The 23,218-nt window shown below is 44.3% G+C and overlaps 1 protein-coding gene across 3 annotated transcripts in view; it reads left to right on the top strand.

The window, feature by feature from the left end:
• LOC124045290 (synaptotagmin-like protein 5) overlaps positions 1-23,218 on the top strand; it is a 66,697-nt gene that overhangs the window by 21,924 nt on the left and 21,555 nt on the right. For all 3 annotated transcript variants that reach the window (XM_046364586.1, XM_046364597.1, XM_046364593.1), the window contains exons 2-4: positions 19,361-19,776; positions 20,855-21,070; positions 21,334-21,576. In XM_046364586.1, coding sequence (XP_046220542.1) covers positions 19,658-19,776; positions 20,855-21,070; positions 21,334-21,576 — 578 coding nt within the window. In that variant the 5' untranslated portion in view covers positions 19,361-19,657. The remainder of the gene's footprint in view (positions 1-19,360; positions 19,777-20,854; positions 21,071-21,333; positions 21,577-23,218) is intronic.

Raw genomic sequence — 23,218 nt, forward strand, 5'->3', positions numbered from 1 at the left:
GTTATCCATTATGATATCTGTAGTATGATATGTATGTATGATATCTGTAGTATATAGTCACAACTATATACACACGTTCACCTTTTCCTTTTCAGGCTTCATAAAAATGTTCACATAATGTGATTTTTGTCACTACTCTGAACCTTAGATTGTGTGCTTTCTGGCACTTTGACAGAATTAGAATATTCGACATAACTCCTTATCCTTAGACCAGAAATAGTTGAGTTGGAAATTGTTAAGATGCACAATTAAATCATACCGTAACCAATACTGCGCATGATTCCACAATCTCTCTGAGTGTAATGGTCTGTAATATCATCCACTGTTGAAGGATACTCCATCCGTACAGAATGCTGATTTGTGAGTAGTGTAGTGACGTTGGTTAAGTGGAGTGTTTAGTGCTCTCCTGGTGTTGTCACTGGATTGAGATGCTCTGACATTCACCATCGATCTGTGTCCATGTCAGAGTGGCATTAAATATTTAGGAGGAAACCACTGCAGCGAGAGACACAGCCTGGAAACTCTCACCACACACACAGAGGATGTATAGTATATTCATTTAACAGCAGAGAAGGCAATGGAGCAGAGCAGTACATTATTTTAATACACAAGTCAGTAAAATGGATGACATATTGTATATTAACGTATAGAGGTATGGATCATTTTACAATACCATCTATTACGATATTTTGATGCAATGCTAAATAAATCAAAACTTCTACAATTACACTACTTTACTGTTTTGCCCTAGTTTGGTTGAGTATAAAACAATCAAAATGGAGAAAGACCATTAAAACTACATTAAATTCATTTTTTGCAATCCTAGGGTCATCCACTACTCATAAAACTTGCCATTTTAAGACGTTTAGAATTCAGAAACGGTAAAATAACGGCATTATTTTGGGGGTTGACATAATGTTTTGGCCATATAGCTCAGACCTATAGCTCAGATACAAATATTAATTTTCAAAGTTTGCTTCAGTGTCTTTAGATATTTTTGTCAGATGTTACTATGGAATACTGAAGTATAATTACAAGCATTTCATACGTGTCAAAGGCTTTTATTGACAATTACATGAAGTTGATGCAACGAGTCAATATTTGCAGTGTTGACCCTTCTTTTTCAAGACCTCTGCAATCCGCCCTGGCATGGGGTCAATTAACTTCTGGGCCACATGGCAGCCCATTCTTGCATAATCAATGCTTGAAGTTTGTCAGAATTTGTGGGGTTTTGTTTGTCCACCCGCCTCTTGAGGATTGACCACAAGTTCTCAATGGGATTAAGGTCTGGGGAGTTTTCTGGCCATGGACCCAAAATATCGATGTTTTGTTCCCCGAGCCACTTAGTTATCACTTTTGCCTTATGGAAATGTGCTCCATCATGCTGGAAAAGGCATTGTTCGTCACCAAACTGTTCCTGGATGGTTGGGAGAAGTTCCTCTCGGAAGATGTGTTGGCACCATTCTTTATTCATGGCTGTGTTCTTAGGCAAAATTGTGAGTGAGCCCACTCCCTTGGCTGAGAAGCAACCCCACACATGAATGGTCTCAGGATGCTTTACTGTTGGCATGACACAGGACTGATGGTAGCGCTCACCTTGTCTTTTCCAGACAACCTTTTTTGCCGGATGCCCCAAACAATCAGAAAGAGGATCCATCAGAGAAAATGACTTTACCCCAGTCCTCAGCAGTCCAATCCCTGTACATTTTGCAGAATATCAGTCTGTCCCTGATGTTTTTCCTGGAGAGAAGTGGCTTCTTTGCTGTCCTTCTTGACACCAGGCCATCCTCCAAAAGACTTCGCCTCACTGTACGTGCAGATGAACTCACACCTGCCTGCTGCCATTCCTGAGCAAGCTCTGTACTGGTGGTGCCCCGATCCCGCAGCTGAATCAACTTTAGGAGACGGTCCGATTCCAAGCACCACCCTCCTTTTGAAGCTTCCAGTCTGTTATTCGAACTCAATCAGCATGACAGAGTGATCTCCAGCCTTGTCCCCGTCAACACTCACACCTGTGTTAACGAGAGAATCACTGACATGATGTCAGCTGGTCCTTTTGTGGCAGGGCTGAAATGCAGTGGAAATGTTTTTGTGGATTCAGTTCATTTGCATGGTAAAGAGGGACTTTGCAATTGATTGCAATTCATCTCATCACTCTTCATAACATTCTGGAGTATATGCAAATTGCCATCATACAAACTGAGGCATCAGACTTTGGGAAAATGTATATTTGTGTCATTCTCAACTTTTGGCCACGACTGTACAGCCATACAGTCAGAAATGATTTCTTACACACTACCATGAAAATAGAGTTAGACCAGTTATACATTTAGAACATAGGCTACGCTAATAACAATATACAGCAAATTGGCATGTGTTACCTAGAGTTGCTTTTTCAGTGTAACATTTCTAGAGTTCATTCAGGAGTTAAATCAACTCTGTACGTGTTAAATGAACAGTCAATGGTGTAAAATAACCCCAGTGTTGGTATTAATAGCCATAATTAAACCAAAAACATGAACAGTAAGAAAAAGCAGAATCTTTAAGGAGAGAATGCTTTCCTGTGTGATAAATATTAATGAGACAGACAGACCACCATGACCCTCAAGCAGCTCTTCACAAACCCTTAAACCCTTGAGCATTACATTATACATCTCTGTGTCAAACACAATGAAATTATCTGGTAAAATAGATCTGCTTCTCTGAAGCTGGATCTGCTGATGAATGGGGAAAAAATCTGTGAGCTGAAATATATTTGATTTAGAACGAAAAACCCACTGATTTAAGGCCAAAGAAAGTCTCTAAAGTCTGATAAATTTGTTCTGAAATAATGAGGCTGAGACACTGATGCCTTGCTGGGATCTGCTATGTTTTCCATGGGATCCATGGGAAGACGACGCAGAGTGACCCACATACCCACATTTAGGGTACACACACAAGCACAAATGCGCATTGCGCACATGCCCACAGTTACAGTACACACGCTCACATTAACAGTACACACGGACATGCACACGTATGCACAAACACATAGGTGCGCACACACACAAAAGCACTACGTACACGTTAGTAGTGACACATACAAACTAACACAATGGGCACACATGCATACACTGGCACACATACACAGTACTATCACACAAACACACGCACATAGAGGATAGTGTACTATTGTTGTCTGTATCACTGTAGCACTGATCCTAATACCAGAGCTCTCTACACAACAGCCCTGTGCCCAGGGACGGACTGGGACTAGAAATCCGCTCGGGCATTTCTTAAACAACGGCCCATTTTATTCCCTCGAGGCCCCCACACAGGCCTATTTTATTCCTTGAGACAACATTTTTAGCCAGATAATTATAATTTTGATTATAAAAAAAAAACAAGTAAGACAGGTCCACTAGGCTAAAACTGGAACAGTCCATCTGGCATTTGCCCGAAATGTCAGATGGCCAGTCCTCCCCTGCCTATGCCCAAAGACTAAAAGCAGGGAAAATAAAAGTAGGAAGGGGAGAGAGAGAACTGGGGGAGGGGGAGGGGTTGAAATGCTCTTTGAAAAGTGTATTACATTTGATGGGACATAGACACAATCAATCTTAATGAGTTTTTATAGTTTTTATTTTGTTTTTAATTGTGTGTGTGCTCGTGTATGTGTGTTATAATGTACTGGATGTCTAAATTATCTCCTGTTCACATTAATAGTTGGATTGTTTTTACTCTACTTTACACAAAATATAATCTGGTTCTTCTGCTTCTTGTCAACTGGAGCATGGTCACTCTGACACTCCTGTGGTGTGTAATAGGTAGATGGATGCAGCTTTCTCCACTTGTACCTGCTGCAGTGAAACAAAATGTCTCCTGGGTGTCCACAGTCCATTCTCTCAGATAGTGAATGTAGTTTTAAACCACATAATGGAACCAACAATAACTCCATACCCTTGGCTCAAAATCACACTGCAATGGGCCCAGAGATGGGCCCTGCTGATAGATGATACGAATGTAGTGGGTGAGTAGTCTGACGCTAACAAGGCTGCCTTGCGTCACCTAGGCAGATGCTACACATTGGGAGTGGAGGAGGTGACCCGCCTGTAAATGACTGAGCCCTTCGAAAACAGCTACATAAATCCAATTCATCAGCAGGTATCACCTGCTAGTCACCCAGGTATCGGCACAGTCCTTTCCCTCTCTGACGTAAATGTAGTCGGAACCCACATGATGGAACAAGAGACACCGGATACTTTGCTTCTATATTCTGAATTCTGTTACCATAGATCCCCATTCAAGAAGTCACACATGTTCTGGTGACTCATTCCTTTCTGCCCACAGTGGAATGGACGCTATTGATAAACCATTAGTCAGACCATGAACTGTAGCCTTGTACCGCATAATGCAGAAAAGGGTAGGAAACTCCCTCCACTGCTACTCCCACGCTACACCAAGAAATCTCAGTATTTATTTTATGTCTTGACCCAGAGTATTCAGATCTGGGCCTACAGGTCTGCAGCATTGCTCTGCTGGTTTCTATCCTTCCCCTCTTGTAAGGAACTGATTTAGACCTGGAACAATAGATTAGTGGAAAAATCAATGACATGAATCAATTAGTTAACCATTCACAGCAAATTGGCCTGGTACCTAGTGTTGATTTTTCAGTATAACATTTCTAGTGTTGATTCAGGTGTTAAATTAACACTTGTTGGTGTAAAATAATCCCTGTGCTGGTGTTAATAACTAGTATTAAACCGAAACCACGCTCATCATCACAATTCCTAGCATGTTTAGTGCAGGTTGTTTTTTAGAATTGTTTGTTTCAATATCTATGTATCTATGCATGTACGTTAATTTACGTTAAATTATGCTACTCAAATATAAATAACATTTTTTATAACTAACCTAATCTGTTACTTGTATTTATTGCTCCCTTTACTGAAATGGTTGTTCAAGTTTAGATGCTTTACGTATAATCATATCTTACCCTTCCCAACCCAGCAATCATTCGGAATGCATGTTGTGGGTGAATGAACATTCAAAGTGTTGGATAGCCCCACTCTGGCTGGATTCCAATAGGAATTACACATCACTTAGCAAGCCAGCATAATGTGACATACCGTATATGTCTGAATTTGCCTGTAACCATGAGTTTCAGCACACCTCAAAATAAGGCCTTAAGAAATATGTTGTATTATATTAAATAATAAAAAATTGTCTAATCACATATTTGCTTAAGATCTTACTTGGTAAAGGCCAGATGACTGAATGAATGATAGATAAATGCAACAAACATTTCTCTGTCACTAACAAATACAGTAATGGTTATTCTGGGAAATATGCAAATAAGGCTTTACACTTTGTTAATTTAATGCTGAAAAGTGTGGACCCATATAGACACTGGACCAGTGTTAAATGTAACACTCTCAGTGTTGATTTGACACTGGAGAATTTGCTGTTTTGGAGACAGAAGTTCGAGAAACAGAATCACGATAAAGTTGAAGTAAAAAGCTCTGGCCCCCCAATGGTGGAACAAACTCCCTCACGACGCCAGGACAGCGGAGTCAATCACCACCTTCCGGAGACACCTGAAACCCCACCTCTTTAAGGAATACCTAGGATAGGATAAGTAATCCCTCTCACCCCCCCCCCCTTTAAGATTTAGATGCACTATTGTAAAGTGACTGTTCCACTGGATGTCATAAGGTGAATGCACCAATTTGTAAGTCGCTCTGAATAAGAGCGTCTGCTAAATGACTTAAATGTAAATGTAAATGTAAATGAGAAAGATAATAGAAGAGTTGCAAAAGCAACAGCACTGCGGACTCAAGTGTCAGATTTAAAAGCACTTGCCATAGCTCTGGCTTTATTGGTTGAGTGCAGATTAGGGGTGTGCCGAGTACTCGGACAAAATGAGTATTGTAACGGATATGGTGAATTTTCAGAATACAATTATGACACATATTTTTTGTAGTTCTCCGCGATAAGAAAAAAGTAATTTTCAGCTGCTCTTGCACTCAAACAGTGTGAAGCGCTGTGTGCTCTAACAACTATTGTTTAGTTATTGTGTCAGTAAAGAAACGGTCGGGGTAGCGGTTGAGCCTGCTGCAATGATTGGATTAGAACAAACCGCTCTCCCTCTGCTCTCATTTCCCCAAACAGACACTAGTGGAGTTGTTTCACTCACTCGTATCGGGGCAGAAGTCTCCCCTTCTCCAAATATTGTGTATAAATCAGAATCTGTAACTAGTCATTGTTGTTAAATTTAGTTATTTCCGGGTGACTTTGCTGAGGCCATATGGTTGTTTTTGTCTGTCTACATGGTGTTGTTTAGTAGGTTACTTTGTCTGTCCATATAATTAGTCCATTGCTGATGACGTCTGTCGTTATTTCGTGATCCAAGCCCAAGCTCGCTTGCTATTATTATTTGTTCTCGTCCAGGCATGTTTATTCGAAAATAAAATTACAAATGTAGATTGTTTATTTTAATTGTGCAAATGTTATGGCATAAGTGTCGGGAGAGAAGTTCCTCTCAAACATGAAACAGCATGGGGCAAGCGAATTAGCCTACCTTCATCTAAATCTGTGTCTGGAATAAATACAGGCACTAGTATCAGCCTATTTCGTTGATAAATGAATAGGACTAAGTAAGTAAATCATGTGCATCTTCATCTGTTGGGATCGTTTACCTTTGAACAGTGTGTGAAGGAACATAAGTCACTATGAGTGATAGCGCAGTAAAAGGCACTTGAGGTATAGGCTTTATCGGCATTTAAAGCACACTTTGAGGTTTTACGATCACAAGTAAATCCGATTACGAGTATCAAGTGTTATAAAATGGATGAGTATGAAGAGTTCAGCACACCGTATCCAAACCGGTGCGCCATCGTGCGCAAGTTGATTTTGTCCCCCCACACCAAACGCGATCATGACAAGCAGGTTAAAATATCAAGACAAACTCTGAGCCAATTATATTAATTCGGGGACAGGTCGAAAAGCATTAAACATTTATGTCAATTTAGCTAGCTAGCTAGCAGTTGCTATCTAATTTGTCCTGGGATATAAAGTTGAATTGTTATTTTAACTGAAATGCACAAGGTCCTCTACTCCGATAATTAATCCACACATAAAACGGTCAACCAAATAATTTCTTGTCATCTCTCCTCCTTCCAGGCTTTTTCTTCTTTGGACTTTAAATGGTGATTGTCATCTAAACTTTCATTGTATTACCACAACAACCAACAAACTCAGTTGCCTTTCAATCGTCCACGTGGGTATAACCAATGAGGAGATGGCACGTGGGTATCTACTTCTATAAACATGAGAAGATGGGAGTGGCAGGACTTGCACCGTGATCAGCGTCACAATTAAAACTGACTCCTATTTTAGCACTTGGCAACGCAGACGCTCGTTGTCGCAATAATTGAATAATGTGTGTTGAAATCTATTTTGCAACGCTCGTGCACGCAACGCGAGCGGTGTAGTCAGCATGTTAGTGCAGAGTGCGGTACCTCTGGTTAGAGGCTGAATTTTGGACATTCCTGGATGTTGTATTTGCTATTAGTGTGTTTACGGTTAAGCAGTGTGCTGAAGGAGGGCTTCAACTCCCACACAACACAGCACCTGCTTTTGTGACATTTAGGAGTCCGACGTAAAGAGACAGGTACTGTAGACACAGTAGTGCGACACAATAGCAGAATTAATGGCACAAGGTCAAATCAAATTAATTCATGTATTGAGTCAACAGACATCGTTGTTCTTCTAGGCTGCTTACTTGAGTCACATTTTATATGCTATAGATTTCTATGGCTGCCAGGTTGTGAAGTAGTCTGGATATTGGCTGGTATTGCAGATGGAGTGTCTTACTATAGATTACAGAATGTATGTTTGTGAGTGCATGTTTGTGTGTGTATCAGTGTGTGTGTGTGGTGTAATCATATTTATCAGTGGGCGTACGTGTGCGTGCACTCATGCTCATCTGTGTGTATAATATATTAGCACACTGAGGCAGTGATGGGGTAAAATAATGTGTATCTGATATCATGGGTCAACTGCAAGTACAAATGATCACATGTACATACATGACAGTGTGTGTGTTGTGAAGTCTGAGTATAAACTCATACAGAGCAGGCGTGTAATTAAGTGATAATGTTTGAAAATGTCATTGAAGACACTTGCCAGTTGGTCAGTTCATGCTCGCAGTACACGTCCTGGTAATCTGTCTGGCCCTGCGGCTGCGTGATCACACAGTTTTCAGGAAAAGCTGGTGCTGTCATGCATGTTTGTGTTTTTTGCCTTGAAGCGAGCATAGAAGTAGTTTAGCTCGTTTGGTATGCTTGTGTCACTGGGCAGCTCTCGGCTGTGCTTCCCTTTGTCGTCTGTAATGGTTTGCAAGCCGTGCCACTTCTGACGAGCGTCAGAGCTGGTGTAGTATGATTTGATCTTAGTCCTGTATTGACGCTTTGCCTGTTTGATGGTTCGTCGGAGGGCATAGCGGGATTTCTTATAAGCTTCTGGGTGAGAGTCCCTCTCCATGAAAGCGGCAGCTCTGGCCTTTTGCTCAGTGCGGATGTTGCCTGTAATCCATGGCTTCTGGTTGGGGTATGTACATACAGTCACTGTGGAGGCGACGTCATCGATGCACTTATTGATGAAGCCAATGACTGATGTGGTGTACTCCTCAATGCCATCGGATGAATTCCGGAACATATTCCAGTCTCTGCTAGCAAAACAGTCCGGCTTCATCTGACCACTTTTTTATTGATCTAGTCACGGGTGCTTCCTGCTTTAATTTTTGCTTGTAAGCAGGAATCGGGAGGATAAAATTGTGGTCAGATTTGCCAAATGAAGGACGAGGGAGAGCTTTGTATGCATCTCTGTGTGTGGAGAGTAAAAGTGGTGGTCCAGAGTTTCTTCCCACTCTGGTTGCACATTTAACATGCAGATAGAAATTTGGTAAAACGGTTTTAAGTTTCCCTGCATTAAAGTCCCCGGCTATTAGGAGTGCCGCCTCTGGGTGAGCGTTTTCTTGTTTGCTTATGGCGAATACAGCTAATTCAATGCTGTCTTAGTGCCAGGCTCTGACTGTGGTGGTATGTAAAACAGCTACAAAAACTACAGATGAAAACTCTCTAGGTAGATAGTGTGGTCTACAGCTTATCATGAGATACTCTACCTCAGGCGAACAATAGCTCGAGACTTCCTTAGATATTGTGCACCAGCTGTTATTTACAAAAATACATAGTCCGCCGCCCCTTGTCTTACCAGACGCCGCTGTTCTTTCCTGCCGGTACAGCGTATAACCAGCCAGCTGTATGTTGATAGTGTCGTCGTTCAGCCACGACTCTGTGAAGCATAAGATATTACAGTTTTGAATGTCCCCTTTGGTAGTTTAATCTTGCGTGTAGGTTATCAATTTTATTCTCCAAAGATTACATGTTTGCAAGCAGAATGTAAGGAAGTGGGGGTTTATTCGATCGCCTACGAATCCTCAGAAGGCAGCCTGCCCTCTGGACCCTTTTTCTCCGTCTCCTCTTCACGCAAATCACTGGGATCTTGGCCTGTTACCGAGAAAGCAGTATATAATTTGCATCGGGCTCATCAGACTCATTAAAAGATTCTGCCAGTCTGTGGTGAGTAATTGCAGTCCTGATGTCCAGAAGTTCTTTAAGGCCATAATAGATGGTAGCGGCAACATTATGTACAAAACAGGTATAAAATAAGTTACAAACAACGCAAATAAACAAACCAAAAAACACAATCAGTTGGGGACACGTACAACGTCTGCCTTCTTCTCCTGCGCCAGTTCCATTAAAGGGAAATCTTAACGCTACAGCATGACATTCTAGACAATTCTGTGCTTCCAACTTTGTGGCAACAGTTTGGGGAAGGCCATTTCCTGTTTCAGCATGACAATGCCCCCGTGCACAAAGCGAGGTCCATACAGAAATGGTTGTTGAGATCGGTGTGGAAAAACTTGACTGGCCTGCACAGAGCCCTGACCTCAACCCCATCGAACACCTTTGGGATGAATTGAAACGCTGACTGTGAGCCAGGCCTAATCGCCCAACATCAGTGCCCGACCTCACTAATGCTCTTGTGGCTGAATGGAAGCAAGTCTCCGCAGCAATGTTCCAACATCCAGTGGAAAGTGTACTGTATATCAGACCGTATACCCTGTGTATGACAAAACATTTATTTTTACTGCTTTAATTACGTTAGAAATAAGGCACCTCGGGAGTTTGTGGTATATGGCCAATGTGCCACGGTTAAGGGCTGTATCCAGGCACTCCACGTTGCATTGTGCTTAAAAACAGCCCTTAGCAGCGGTACATTGGCCATATACTACACACCCTCTGGCCTTATTGCTTAACTATATTTGCTTGGCTTCCCCCTAAGTCAGAGAGAAACAAAGGCACTGTGCCATAAGTCCTGCCGTATAAGAGGGTGCACAGACTGCACACACACTGGTGCACATACACACACACACACACACACACACACACACACACACACACACACACACACACACACACACACACACACACACACACACACACACACACACACACACACACACACACACACACACACACACACACACACACACACACACACACACACACACACACACACACACACTCTCACTCATCCATACACACCCTTCATCTCACAAAGTTGGAATACATTGCACACACATGTTTAAATACATAAGACATTGCAGATCTAATCTTGGCGGAAAACATTTCTGAGTAACTCAAAGAATTCCCCACAAGTGAAGCATGATATGCTAACTCATGGTGTACACTGTGAAGTGTGTGTGTCCTCAGAATCCAGGAGAAATGCTTCAGTTCATTGTACTGTTGGATTCTTAGATCGACTCACACCAAAGGTAAACCTCGTTGATGTTCAGTGTCCGTAGCTCAACCAAACAGCCATTTAGTGTCAGACTATTGATTCATCCATCAGTTGTTGTGGAGGAGCAGCGCAGTGCCACTTGATATGCTGATCACAAGCACCTCTGTCTCTGGGCTGAGACACATCTGCTGGAGGTGGCTGTGCGTCTTCATTGCACAGAAAAAATGTGGGTTACTCAAGGGTGCTTTGGGAAGGGTGATGGTTTTATGTAGGCTTTGGCGGTATACCTATACGGTATATACCGTATGCCAAGGTATTTGGAAATAGCCACGTGATGGTTTTTCAAAACCGCCAGTACCGTTGAAAGAATTTCTTTGAAGTTTTTCAGTATATTTAAACATTTGTAGCTGTTTTTGAAGTGAATACCTGCAGTCAACATACGTTAGGAGATAAAGCAGATCGCGGTCTTTATTTCACCATCTCATTATTTCACATTATGAAGCTTATGTAGTTACCCAGAACAGTTAAAGCCAGTCCTGTGTTTGTTTGTAAACAGCACAACAGGAGAAAGCGGGAGCAGTTGAGTCCAGCTGTGTATTGAAAGGGTTCGCATTTGGGTTTTACTTAATTGAATCTTACATTTTACCAGAGAAAAATAGGCTGGCTACACCTGAGAAAAGTACCGGAGAAAAGTAGCTAGACATCAGTCAGAGCGCTGTTTGCTGATAAAATTGTATTTTTATTTATTTATTTCACCTTTATTTAACCAGGTAGGCGACCTGGCCAAGATAAAGCAAAGCAGTTCGACACATACAACGACACAGAGTTACACATGGAGTAAAACAAACATACAGTTAATAATACAGTAGAAACAAGTCTATATACAATGTGAGCAAATGAGGTGAGATAAGGGAAGTAAAAGGCAAAAAAAGGCCATGGTGGCAAAGTAAATACAATATAGCAAGTAAAACACTGGAATGGTAGATTTGTAGTGGAAGATTGTGCAAAGTAGAAATAAAATGGGGTGCAAAGGAGCAAAATAAATAAATAAATACAGTAGGGAAAGAGGTAGTTGTTTGGGCTAAATTATAGATGGGCTATGTACAGGTGCAGTAATCTGTGAGCTGCTCTGACAGCTGGTGCTTAAAGCTAGTGAGGGAGATAAGTGTTTCCAGTTTCAGAGATTTTTGTAGTACGTTCCAGTCATTGGCAGCAGAGAACTGGAAGGAGAGGCGGCCAAAGAAAGAATTGGTTTTGGGGGTGACCACAGAGATATACATTTACATTACATTTAAGTCATTTAGCAGACGCTCTTATCCAGAGCGACTTACAAATTGGTGCATTCACCTTATGACATCCAGTGGGACAGTCACTTAACAATAGTGCATCTAAAACTTAGGGGGGGTGGGGTGAGAGGGATTACTTATCCTATCCTAGGTATTCCTTAAAGAGGTGGGGTTTCAGGTGTCTCCGGAAGGTGGTGATTGACTCCGCTGTCCTGGCGTCGTGAGGGAGTTTGTTCCACCATTGGGGGGCCAGGGCAGCGAACAGTTTTGACTGGGCTGAGCGGGAGCTGTACTTCCTCAGTGGTAGGGAGGCGAGCAGGCCAGAGGTGGATGAACGCAGTGCCCTTGTTTGGGTGTAGGGCCTGATCAGAGCCTGGAGGTACTGAGGTGCCGTTCCCCTCACAGCTCCGTAGGCAAGCACCATGGTCTTGTAGCGGATGCGAGCTTCAACTGGAAGCCAGTGGAGAGAACGGAGGAGCGGGGTGACGTGAGAGAACTTGGGAAGGTTGAACACCAGACGGGCTGCGGCGTTCTGGATGAGTTGAAGGGGTTTAATGGCACAGGCAGGGAGCCCAGCCAACAGTGAGTTGCAGTAATCCAGACGGGAGATGACAAGTGCCTGGATTAGGACCTGCGCCGCTTCCTGTGTGAGACAGGGTCGTACTCTGCGGATGTTGTAGAGCATGAACCTACAGGAACGGGCCACCGCCTTGATGTTGGTTGAGAACGACAGGGTGTTGTCCAGGATCACGCCAAGGTTCTTGGCGCTCTGGGAGGAGGACACAGTGGAGTTGTCAACCGTGATGGCGAGATCATGGAACGGGCAGTCCTTCCCCGGGAGGAAGAGCAGCTCCGTCTTGCCGAGGTTCAGCTTGAGGTGGTGATCCGTCATCCACACTGATATGTCTGCCAGACATGCAGAGATGCGATTCGCCACCTGGTCATCAGAAGGGGGAAAGGTGAAGATTAATTGTGTGTCGTCTGCATAGCAATGATAAGAGAGACCATGTGAGGTTATGACAGAGCCAAGTGACTTGGTGTATAGCGAGAATAGGAGAGGGCCAAGAACAGAGCCCTGGGGGACACCAGTGGTGAGAGCGCGTGGTGAGGAGACAGATTCTCGCCACGCCACCTGGTAGGAGCGACCTGTCAGGTAGGACGCAATCCAAGCGTGGGCCGCGCCGGAGATGCCCAACTCGGAGAGGGTGGAGAGGAGGATCTGATGGTTCACAGTATCGAAGGCAGCCGATAGATCTAGAAGGATGAGAGCAGAGGAGAGAGAGTTAGCTTTAGCAGTGCGGAGCGCCTCCGTGATACAGAGGAGAGCAGTCTCAGTTGAATGACTAGTCTTGAAACCTGACTGATTTGGATCAAGAAGGTCATTCAGAGAGAGATAGCGGGAGAGCTGGCCAAGGACGGCACGTTCAAGAGTTTTGGAGAGAAAAGAAAGAAGGGATACTGGTCTGTAATTGTTGACATCGGAGGGATCGAGTGTAGGTTTTTTCAGAAGGGGTGCAACTCTCGCTCTCTTGAAGACGGAAGGGACGTAGCCAGCGGTCAGGGATGAGTTGATGAGCGAGGTGAGGTAAGGGAGAAGGTCTCCGGAAATGGTCTGGAGAAGAGAGGAGGGGATAGGGTCAAGCGGGCAGGTTGTTGGGCGGCCGGCCGTCACAAGACGCGAGATTTCATCTGGAGAGAGAGGGGAGAAAGAGGTCAGAGCACAGGGTAGGGCAGTGTGAGCAGAACCAGCGGTGTCGTTTGACTTAGCAAACGAGGATCGGATGTCGTCGACCTTCTTTTCAAAATGGTTGACGAAGTCATCTGCAGAGAGGGAGGAGGGGGGGGGGGCGGAGGATTCAGGAGGGAGGAGAAGGTGGCAAAGAGCTTCCTAGGGTTAGAGGCAGATGCTTGGAATTTAGCGTGGTAGAAAGTGGCTTTAGCAGCAGAGACAGAGGAGGAAAATGTAGAGAGGAGGGAGTGAAAGGATGCCAGGTCCGCAGGGAGGCGAGTTTTCCTCCATTTCCGCTCGGCTGCCCGGAGCCCTGTTCTGTGAGCTCGCAATGAGTCATCGAGCCACGGAGCGGGAGGGGAGGACCGAGCCGGCCTGGAGGATAGGGGACATAGAGAGTCAAGGGATGCAGAGAGGGAGGAGAGGAGGGTTGAGGAGGCAGAATCAGGAGATAGGTGGGAGGTTTGAGCGGAGGGAAGAGATGATAGGATGGAAGAGGAGAGAGTAGCGGGGGAGAGAGAGCGAAGGTTGGGACGGCGCGATACCATCCGAGTAGGGGCAGTGTGGGAGGTGTTGGATGAGAGCGAGAGGGAAAAGGATACAAGGCAGTGGTCGGAGACTTGGAGGGGAGTTGCAATGAGGTTAGTGGAGGAACAGCATCTAGTAAAGATGAGGTCGAGCGTATTGCCTGCCTTGTAAGTAGGGGGAAGGTGAGAGGGTGAGGTCAAAAGAGGAGAGGAGTGGAAAGAAGGAGGCAGAGAGGAAAGAGTCAAAGGTAGACGTGGGGAGGTTAAAGTCGCCCAGAACTGTGAGAGGTGAGCCGTCCTCAGGAAAGGAGCTTATCAAGGCATCAAGCTCATTGATGAACTCTCCGAGGGAACCTGGAGGGCGATAAATGATAAGGATGTTAAGCTTGAAAGGGCTAGTAACTGTGACAGCATGGAATTCAAAGGAGGTAATAGACAGATGGGTAAGGGAGAAAGAGAGAATGACCACTTGGGAGAGATGAGGATCCCGGTGCCACCACCCCGCTGACCAGACGCTCTCGGGGTGTGCGAGAACACGTGGGCGGACGAAGAGAGAGCAGTAGGAGTAGCAGTGTTGTCTGTGGTGATCCATGTTTCCGTCAGTGCCAAGAAGTCGAGGGACTGGAGGGAGGCATAGGCTGAGATGAACTCTGCCTTGTTGACCGCAGATTGGCAGTTCCAGAGGCTACCGGAGACCTGGAACTCCACGTGGGTCGTGCGCGCTGGGACCACCAGAGTAGGGTGGCCGCGGCCACGCGGTGAGGAGCGTTTGTATGGTCTGTGCAGAGAGAAGAGAACAGGGATAAACAGACACATAGTTGACAGGCTACAGAAGAGGCTACGCTAATGCAAAGGAGATTGGAATGACAAGTGGACTACACGTCTCGAATGTTCAGAAAGTTAAGCTACGTAGCAAGAATCTTATTGACTAAAATGATTAAAATGATACAGTACTACTGAAGTAGGCCAGCTGGCAGTGGGTGCGTTGTTGACACTACACTAATCAAGTCGTTCCGTTGAGTGTAATAGTTTCTGCAGTGTTGCTATTCGGGGGCTAGCTGGCTAGCTAGCAGTGTTGTTTACGTTACGTTGCGTTAAAAGAACGACAATAGCTGGCTAGCGAACCTAGAAAATCGCTCTAGACTACACAATTATCTTTGATACAAAGACGGCTATGTAGCTAGCTACGATCAAACAAATCAAACCGTTGTACTGTAATGAAATGAAGTGAAAATGTGATACTACCTGTGAATGCGACCGGGTAGTTGAGTTCTATACAGAAGACGTTGGCTAGCGTTGGCTAGCTAGCAGAGTCACCTACGTTAAGGACGACAAATAGCTGGCTAGCTAACCTCGGTAAATTAAGATAATCACTCTAAGACTACACACTCTAAACCTAAACAACACAATTATCTTGGATACGATGAAACGAAGACAGCAAAGGCAGCTATGTAGCTAGCTAACACTACACTAATCAAGTCGTTCAGTTGAGTGTAATAGTTTCTCCAGTGCAGCTAATCAGTGGACGTTAGCTAGCTGGCTAGTGAAGACTACGTTAGGACGGCGAAATACGATAATTACGCAATTATCTTTGATACAAAGACGGCTATGTAGCTAGCTGAGAAGAAATTGCTAAGATTAGACAAATCAAACCGTTGTGATATACTGAAATATAATGAAAAAGTTATACTACCCGCGGGAGCGAAGTGCAGATGCGACCACTCGCTCCAACCGGAACCGGAGAATGCCAGAATGCCTGTTCGTGAATTGTCAATCCGGGTTTAGAAGTGCAACTGAAGCACAACATTTGTCTGATGCCAAGCAGAAATTACAATAAGAAGCATATTAGATCTGCGTTTACAAAACGCTGCAAGCTATTTCTGCATTTAATATTTATTTTGCGAGAAAGACGCAGAATTCTAAGTTTAACTTGCTATCTAAGTGGCTGAATTAATAAGGTGATGGGGCATCATATTGTGTTAGCTTTCTGCTGTGTTTGAGAAGGAAAACCCTTTGGATTAGTTATTTGTACAGCTGCCACTGCTATCTTGATTTCCTTGTGTTTTTTCTCCTCTCCATTCTCAGCCCATCTGCTCCCCCCCCTTGTTCCCCCGGGCAGAGCAGGCAGGTCCGCAAAACACCCGGAGGTCATTGTCCGCACCCCCGCATAATTCTAATTACCATATTGAAACATTTCCCATAAAAATCAGTCAGTTAGTAAGATAGAGATATGAATGGAAGCAAGTCCCCAGCAATGTTCCAACATCTAGTGGAAAGCCTTCCCAGAGGAGTGGATGTTGATATAGCAGCAAAGGGGGAACATACTCCATATTTAATGCCCATGAGTTTCGACGAGCAATGTGTCCACATACTTTTGGCAATATAGTGTACATACACGCACAATTTGATTTGATCTTTTTAATGCAACTGTGAGTGAGAGTGCCATTCCAGTTTATCTAATGTGTTGTGTTATATTATGTCATGTAATATATGACTATGGCCAGTGACAGTGTCTTGTGAAAGACTTTGTGTTAATTGAGAATGGTTGACTAAATCACTCAGTGGTTTGCAATACTCTTCTTGGGAACCCCCAGCTGTTCCAGAGGTAGCTCACTTGATTAAACGTTTCAATTAATGCAATAGCAATACCTATAGAATTTTACCAATATAATACGGCTGACCAGAATAAAACAAACTCTATGGTTCATTAAAAGGATCTACAAAAGAACATTTCATATTAAGAAATGTTCTTTATTGCAGGGGTTACTAAACCTTTTCCCTCAGATGCCCTTTCCAGCATTGGGGAACATCCTGCGCACGTGCCACGTCTATTTCTATAGGCACAAGAACTGTTCATGACGCAAATTGTCCACACCCCTCTAGTTGGCAGAGACAGAAGACATTCTACGTTTTGCAACTTCTCTCTCTCTTGTTTGTTGTCTTCCATTCTCTCACTCTGTCCTTGGTTTCTCTTTTTTTGTATCTCTCCTCCATCTTTCCCCTCTCCCAACCTCCTTTCATTCTGTCTGCCCCCTGATTAATTCCTTTTTATTACCCATGTTATCTCTCCTCCATCTTTCCCCTCTCCCAACCTCCTTTCATTCTGTCTGCCCCCAGATGAATTCCTTTTTATTCCCCATGTTATCTCTCCTCCATCTTTCCCCTCTCCCAACCTCCTTTCATTCTGTCTGCCCCCAGATGAATTCCTTTTTATTCCCCATGTTATCTCTCCTCCATCTTTCCCCTCTCCCACCCTCCTTTCAGTCTGTCTGCCCCCAGATGAATTCCTTTTTATTCCCCATGTTATCTCTCCTCCATCTTTCCCCTCTCACAACCTCCTTTCAGTCTGTCTGCCCCCTGATTAATTCCTTTTTATTCCCCATGTTATCTCTCCTCCATCGTTCCCCTCTCCCACCCTCCTTTCAGTCTGTCTGCCCCCAGATGAATTCCTTTTTATTCCCCATGTTATCTCTCCTCCATCTTTCCCCTCTCCCACCCTCCTTTCAGTCTGTCTGCCCCCTGATTAATTCCTTTTTATTCCCCATGTTATCTCTCCTCCATCTTTCCCCTCTCACAACCTCCTTTCAGTCTGTCTGCCCCCTGATTAATTCCTTTTTATTCCCCATGTTATCTCTCCTCCATCTTTCCCCTCTCACAACCTCCTTTCAGTCTGTCTGCCCCCTGATTAATTCCTTTTTATTCCCCATGTTATCTCTCCTCCATCTTTCCCCTCTCACAACCTCCTTTCAGTCTGTCTGCCCCCTGATTAATTTCTCCACTTCTATCTACATCAATTTCACCGTCTTTTTCACCCTCAGTCCTTCCTCCTCTTCTCTGACCTGTCTGTCCTGTATTATTTTATTCCTCCATCACCTTTCCATCTCTCTCTGTCAGCAGGTTAAAAACAGAACATCTGCCCTTGAAAAGCTGAATCATTAGGGGATAAACCTATTACACCTCAGTCACAATTATTCTCCGTTGTAATTCAGAGAACGATCAAAACCTAACACTTGAAACAAAATCATTATACCGTATTCCTTTCCGTATCTATCTCCCCCCAGCAGGATAGAGGGTGCATATAGATTAGACAACAAACGTATGATGAATGTTGCTGAAACGAATTGGGAAAGGCAATCAGTTTCTTCTCAACTACAGACTCAACACAGATAGCACAGCTGCTGTATAGACAAAAACATTGGAATACTTTTGCTTTTAGAACCAATCAAAGAAGACCATCCTCTGTGTGTGTGTGTGTGTGTGTGTGTGTGTGTGTGTGTGTGTGTGTGTGTGTGTGTGTGTGTGTGTGTGTGTGTGTGTGCGTGCGTGCGTGCGTGCGTGCGTGCGTGCGTGCGTGTGTGTGTGTGTGTGTCTTTGAAATAACAGCAGGACTCAGTGTTGACAGTGGCATGCAGTAATGAGCCAGTTAGCATTCCCATGGTGCACTGCAACAGGGGGATGGGCTGACATTTGCACCGTCGCTGAACGCCAAGTACCCAGTGGACTTATTATCAGAGGAGAGGACAGGTGCACACAAATTAACACTTTGTGCGTGTGTGTGTGGGCATGCGTGCATGGGGGCTTGAATGCATGTGTGTAGCCATTAGGGCCGTCTTAAATGAGTATAAACCACTATTAGACTTATTTGGCGATTTGATAAGGTTAACTGGTATAGCGTGATTGCTGTATTAAGGTGATGGTGTGATAAGCCCGAGGTGTGAGGCATGGACTGACTGGGTGATGTGGGGATGGTCAGGGGCTGTCAGACTGTAGAAGTTATTATGGTAATCCTGCTGACAATCAACATCAACTGTCTGTTCATAAGAGCTTCAACACTGTGGTAATGTGATTAGACCAGCAGATGAACTATGAGCTCAATAGGAAGTGAGACCAGAATCTTAACATCAAGGGTCAGCCACAGTCTCTCACTTCAGAGATATTCCCTAACAACAGTGTGTGCTGTGTTGTGTTTTGCACAGGATCAGAATGGCTGTGGACAAGTCTCTGGGGATAGAGTAACTGCTGTGTGATTCAAGGTTTGTATTAGACGCTAGAGAGAAACAAGATAAGGAGAAGAACACAGAGAAACCTTGGGGAACGTGGAGAACGTCTTGCTTCACACATAGAAACCATGATAATGCTAACAAAACGTTAACAGAATCTTAACGGAACACTCAGCGAGGTCATGTAGCTGCACTCGGAACGCCCTGCATGTGACCACTCTTCCTGCCTCGTCTCGGCTTCTCTGATTTGCTGGTTTCGAGAGTGACGGACCAATGGAGAAGAGTGCTGAGGAGCTGAACCTCTCGTTCCTGCTGGAGCATGAGAGAGAGATGATCCTCAGTGTCCTGCAGAAGGACGAGAAACTGAGGAAGAGAGAGGAAAAGAGGATACGGTGAGGGTAGAATAAGTCATCATTATCATCATTATACGATACACTAAACTACAACAATACATCTACTACTACACCTTCCTTGATGAAGATGTTGATCAGTAGCAATTTTAGCATGTAAGTCTTGATGTGGCCTTACTCAGTTATTTATTTTTTGATGCATGCCAGCAAAGCCACTACACAACACAACATTAAACAATACATTAATTGCACTATAACGGGGACAAACGGTGACAACAAACAGTTAGGGCCTACCTAAAGCTGTCCCAACAGCAGTACTTTCTTTTCAGCACCTCGGAGTGAATCCTTACAACTGCTACACCTGGCAATCAGCGGAGCCTGGTCTGGCAGCGAAACAGTTCATTCAGCCTCACTTATTGCCTTTTTAAAAAACATAGCTTAATATGGCTGACTTGCTTAAACAAATGTGGTTTCTACTGACAATTGAGATGTACAAACTATGGCATAAAGGAACAATGAGCGGATAAGAGGCAATCCGTAATTTCGATCAAGACATTAATGAGGGAGCTAAGACGGACATAGTCAATATAACTATTTGTTCAGCACTTTTGAAATGTACAGCGACAGAATTCAGAACATGAGCCGTTCTTACAGTATTCTCCCTGTACACCAAGTCAGAACCATATTATATATAAAGAGGGAATATAAGCAGACAATGAAAGCTCTTACAATATTTGATAACATTTCTCTAAAATGTGCACTACCAAGTCAGAACAGTAGGCTATGTTATGAGGGGGAAAGGGAACAAATTATTAGGGTGAGGCACATGGGCTACTAACAGCTGACTACACAACATATATTTAGTATTACTTTCTTAGCTACGGTATACATATTATTATATAAATATTTTTTTTGTATTTTTTCCAGCTAAAACAAGTGGGGCTCACGTGTCCTGAATGACGGGTCGCCACTGATGATTATTTTTTAAATTGTAATCATCATTTTTCGTACCGCTACAATCACAATACGACCACAACATCACAACTACTACAATCATGGTCATAATCATTAGTGACAATGACAAACTTAAGTGTTCTTCCTCTGTTTCTCCCTGTTGTAGGAAGCTGAAGAATGAGCTGGTGGAGATCAGGCATAAGGATTCACGCTGCCCCCAGGAGGTTGGGGAGCGTCAATGTGCCCGCTGCCTGAAGGGCCTGGGCCTGATCTTCGACCGTGGGGAGCTCTGTGAGGAGTGCCTACAGCGTGTCTGCAGCGACTGCCGCGTAATGCCCCCTAAAGGAAAGCAGTGGAAGTGCTCCATCTGCTCCAAAGTCTCGTGAGTCTGGGCAAAGGCATCAGGCCATGGTTTAGCACGAGTAACAGTTATGGCTTTGTGTGAGTGTGTGAGTTTTTTTAATGAGCGACAGATGCCTCCTATTTGTTTTTAATCACTCTGCATTTGCTCTGTGACATCCTTTTCAGAACTTTTTGACATCACCTTTAGAGACGGTTAAAGCCAGGGTTAAAGTTGGGAGGTTAGTTTATTGTACAGGGGTCAGAGGTCAGTGGTTCTTGTCTGATGGTGTCTCTGGTTGACAGAGAGCTGAAGGTAGTGACCGGGGAGTGGTTCCTGGAGGAGCGGTCCAAGCGGTTTGACCAGAGTACGGTGCTCAGCAGTGACGTTGTCAAACAGTCTATCATGAGCAGCCCTGCTGGAAGCCCCCACAGGAAGTCTCCTGCACCAGGCGACACAATCCACACACCTGAGAGGCCTGACATGTCCAAATCAGGAAGAGGCGCCGTAAGGAACCTGGTGGATGGTGCCAAGAGGAAAGGGAAAGGGTGAGAAACACACACACACACGGTTGAGCTGGATTAATTCAAGTTGCAAATGACAGATTGATTAAATTGGCAATGACACAGGAGAAGATCACTGCACAGATTTAATACGATGACTAGTCCACGACACAGGCAGGTGGAGAATGGTCCAACATCAGAGAATGCGTTCCCCATTGCATTCTGACTGGTTGGGTTAGTAGGCTTCCAGGACACACCTGGCCCACTGGCCACTCAACAATGAGACAAATATTCTCAATGAGACAAATATTTATCACATTATCATATTGATATTTGATTAAGTAATCCAAAGTGTAATCAGCATCTGGGCTGATGACAGCTACTTAATTTGTCTAATCTGATTATGTAATGATTACGTAATTTGTGTAATCTGATTACCGACCATTTTGAATCCCACTGTACCTTCTCCGCTATGCAATCTAGTTTCAGAGCTGGTCATGGGTGCACCTCAGCCACGCTCAGGTCCTAAATGACATCGTAACTGCAATCGATAAGAGACATTACTGTGCAGCCGTATTCATCGACCTGGCCAAGGCTTTCGACTCTGTCAATCACCACATTCTTATTGGCAAACTCGACAGCCTTGGTTTCTCAAATGATTGCCTCGCCTGGTTCACCAACTACTTCTCTGATAGAGTTCAGTGTGTCAAATCGGAGGGCCTGTTGTCCGGACCTCTGGCAGTCTCTATGGGGATGCCACAGGGTTCAATCCTCGGGCCGACTCTTCTCTGTATACATCAATGATGTTGCTCTTGCTGCTGGTGATTCTCTGATCCACCTCTATGCAGACGACACCATTCTGGCCCCTCTTTGGACACTGTGTTAACTAAACTCCAGACGAGCTTCAATGCCATACAACTCTCCTTCTGTGGCCTCCAAATGCTCTTAAATGCAAGTAAAACAAAATGTATGCTATTCAACCAATCACTGACCGCATTCAGCTCGCCCGTCCAGCATCACTACTCTGGACGGCTCCGACTTAGAATATGTGGACAACTACAAATACCTAGGTGTCTGGTTAGACTGTAAACTCTCCTTCCAGACTCTCCTTCCAGACATTAAGTATCTCCAATCCAAAATTAAATCTAGACTTGGCTTCCTTTATCGCAACAAAGCATCCTTCACTCATGCAGCCAAACACACCCTCGTAACACTGACAATCCTACCGATCCTCGACTTCGGTGATGTCATCTATAAAATAGCCTCCAACACTCTACTCAACAAGCTGGATGCAGTCCATCACAGCGCCATCCGTTGTGTCACCAAAGCCCCATACACTACCCACCATTGTGACCTATACGCCCTTGTTGGTTGGCCCTCGCTTCATACTCGTCGCCAAACCCACTGGCTACAGGTTATCTACAAGTCTCTGCTAGGTAAATCCCGCCTTATCTCAGCTCGCTGGTCACCATAGCATCACCCACTCGTAGCACGCGCTCCAGCAGGTATCTCACTGGTCACCCCCAAAGCCAATTCCTCCTTTGGTCATCTTTCCTTACAGTTCTCTGCTGCCAATGACTGGAACGAACTGCAAACATCTCTGAAGCTGGAGACTCATATATCTCCCTCACTAGCTTTAAGCACCAGCTGTCAGAGTAGCTCACAGATTACTGCACCTGTAAACAGC

This window comes from Oncorhynchus gorbuscha, linkage group LG01 (assembly GCF_021184085.1).
Source record: "Oncorhynchus gorbuscha isolate QuinsamMale2020 ecotype Even-year linkage group LG01, OgorEven_v1.0, whole genome shotgun sequence".
Classification (NCBI taxonomy): domain Eukaryota; kingdom Metazoa; phylum Chordata; class Actinopteri; order Salmoniformes; family Salmonidae; genus Oncorhynchus; species Oncorhynchus gorbuscha.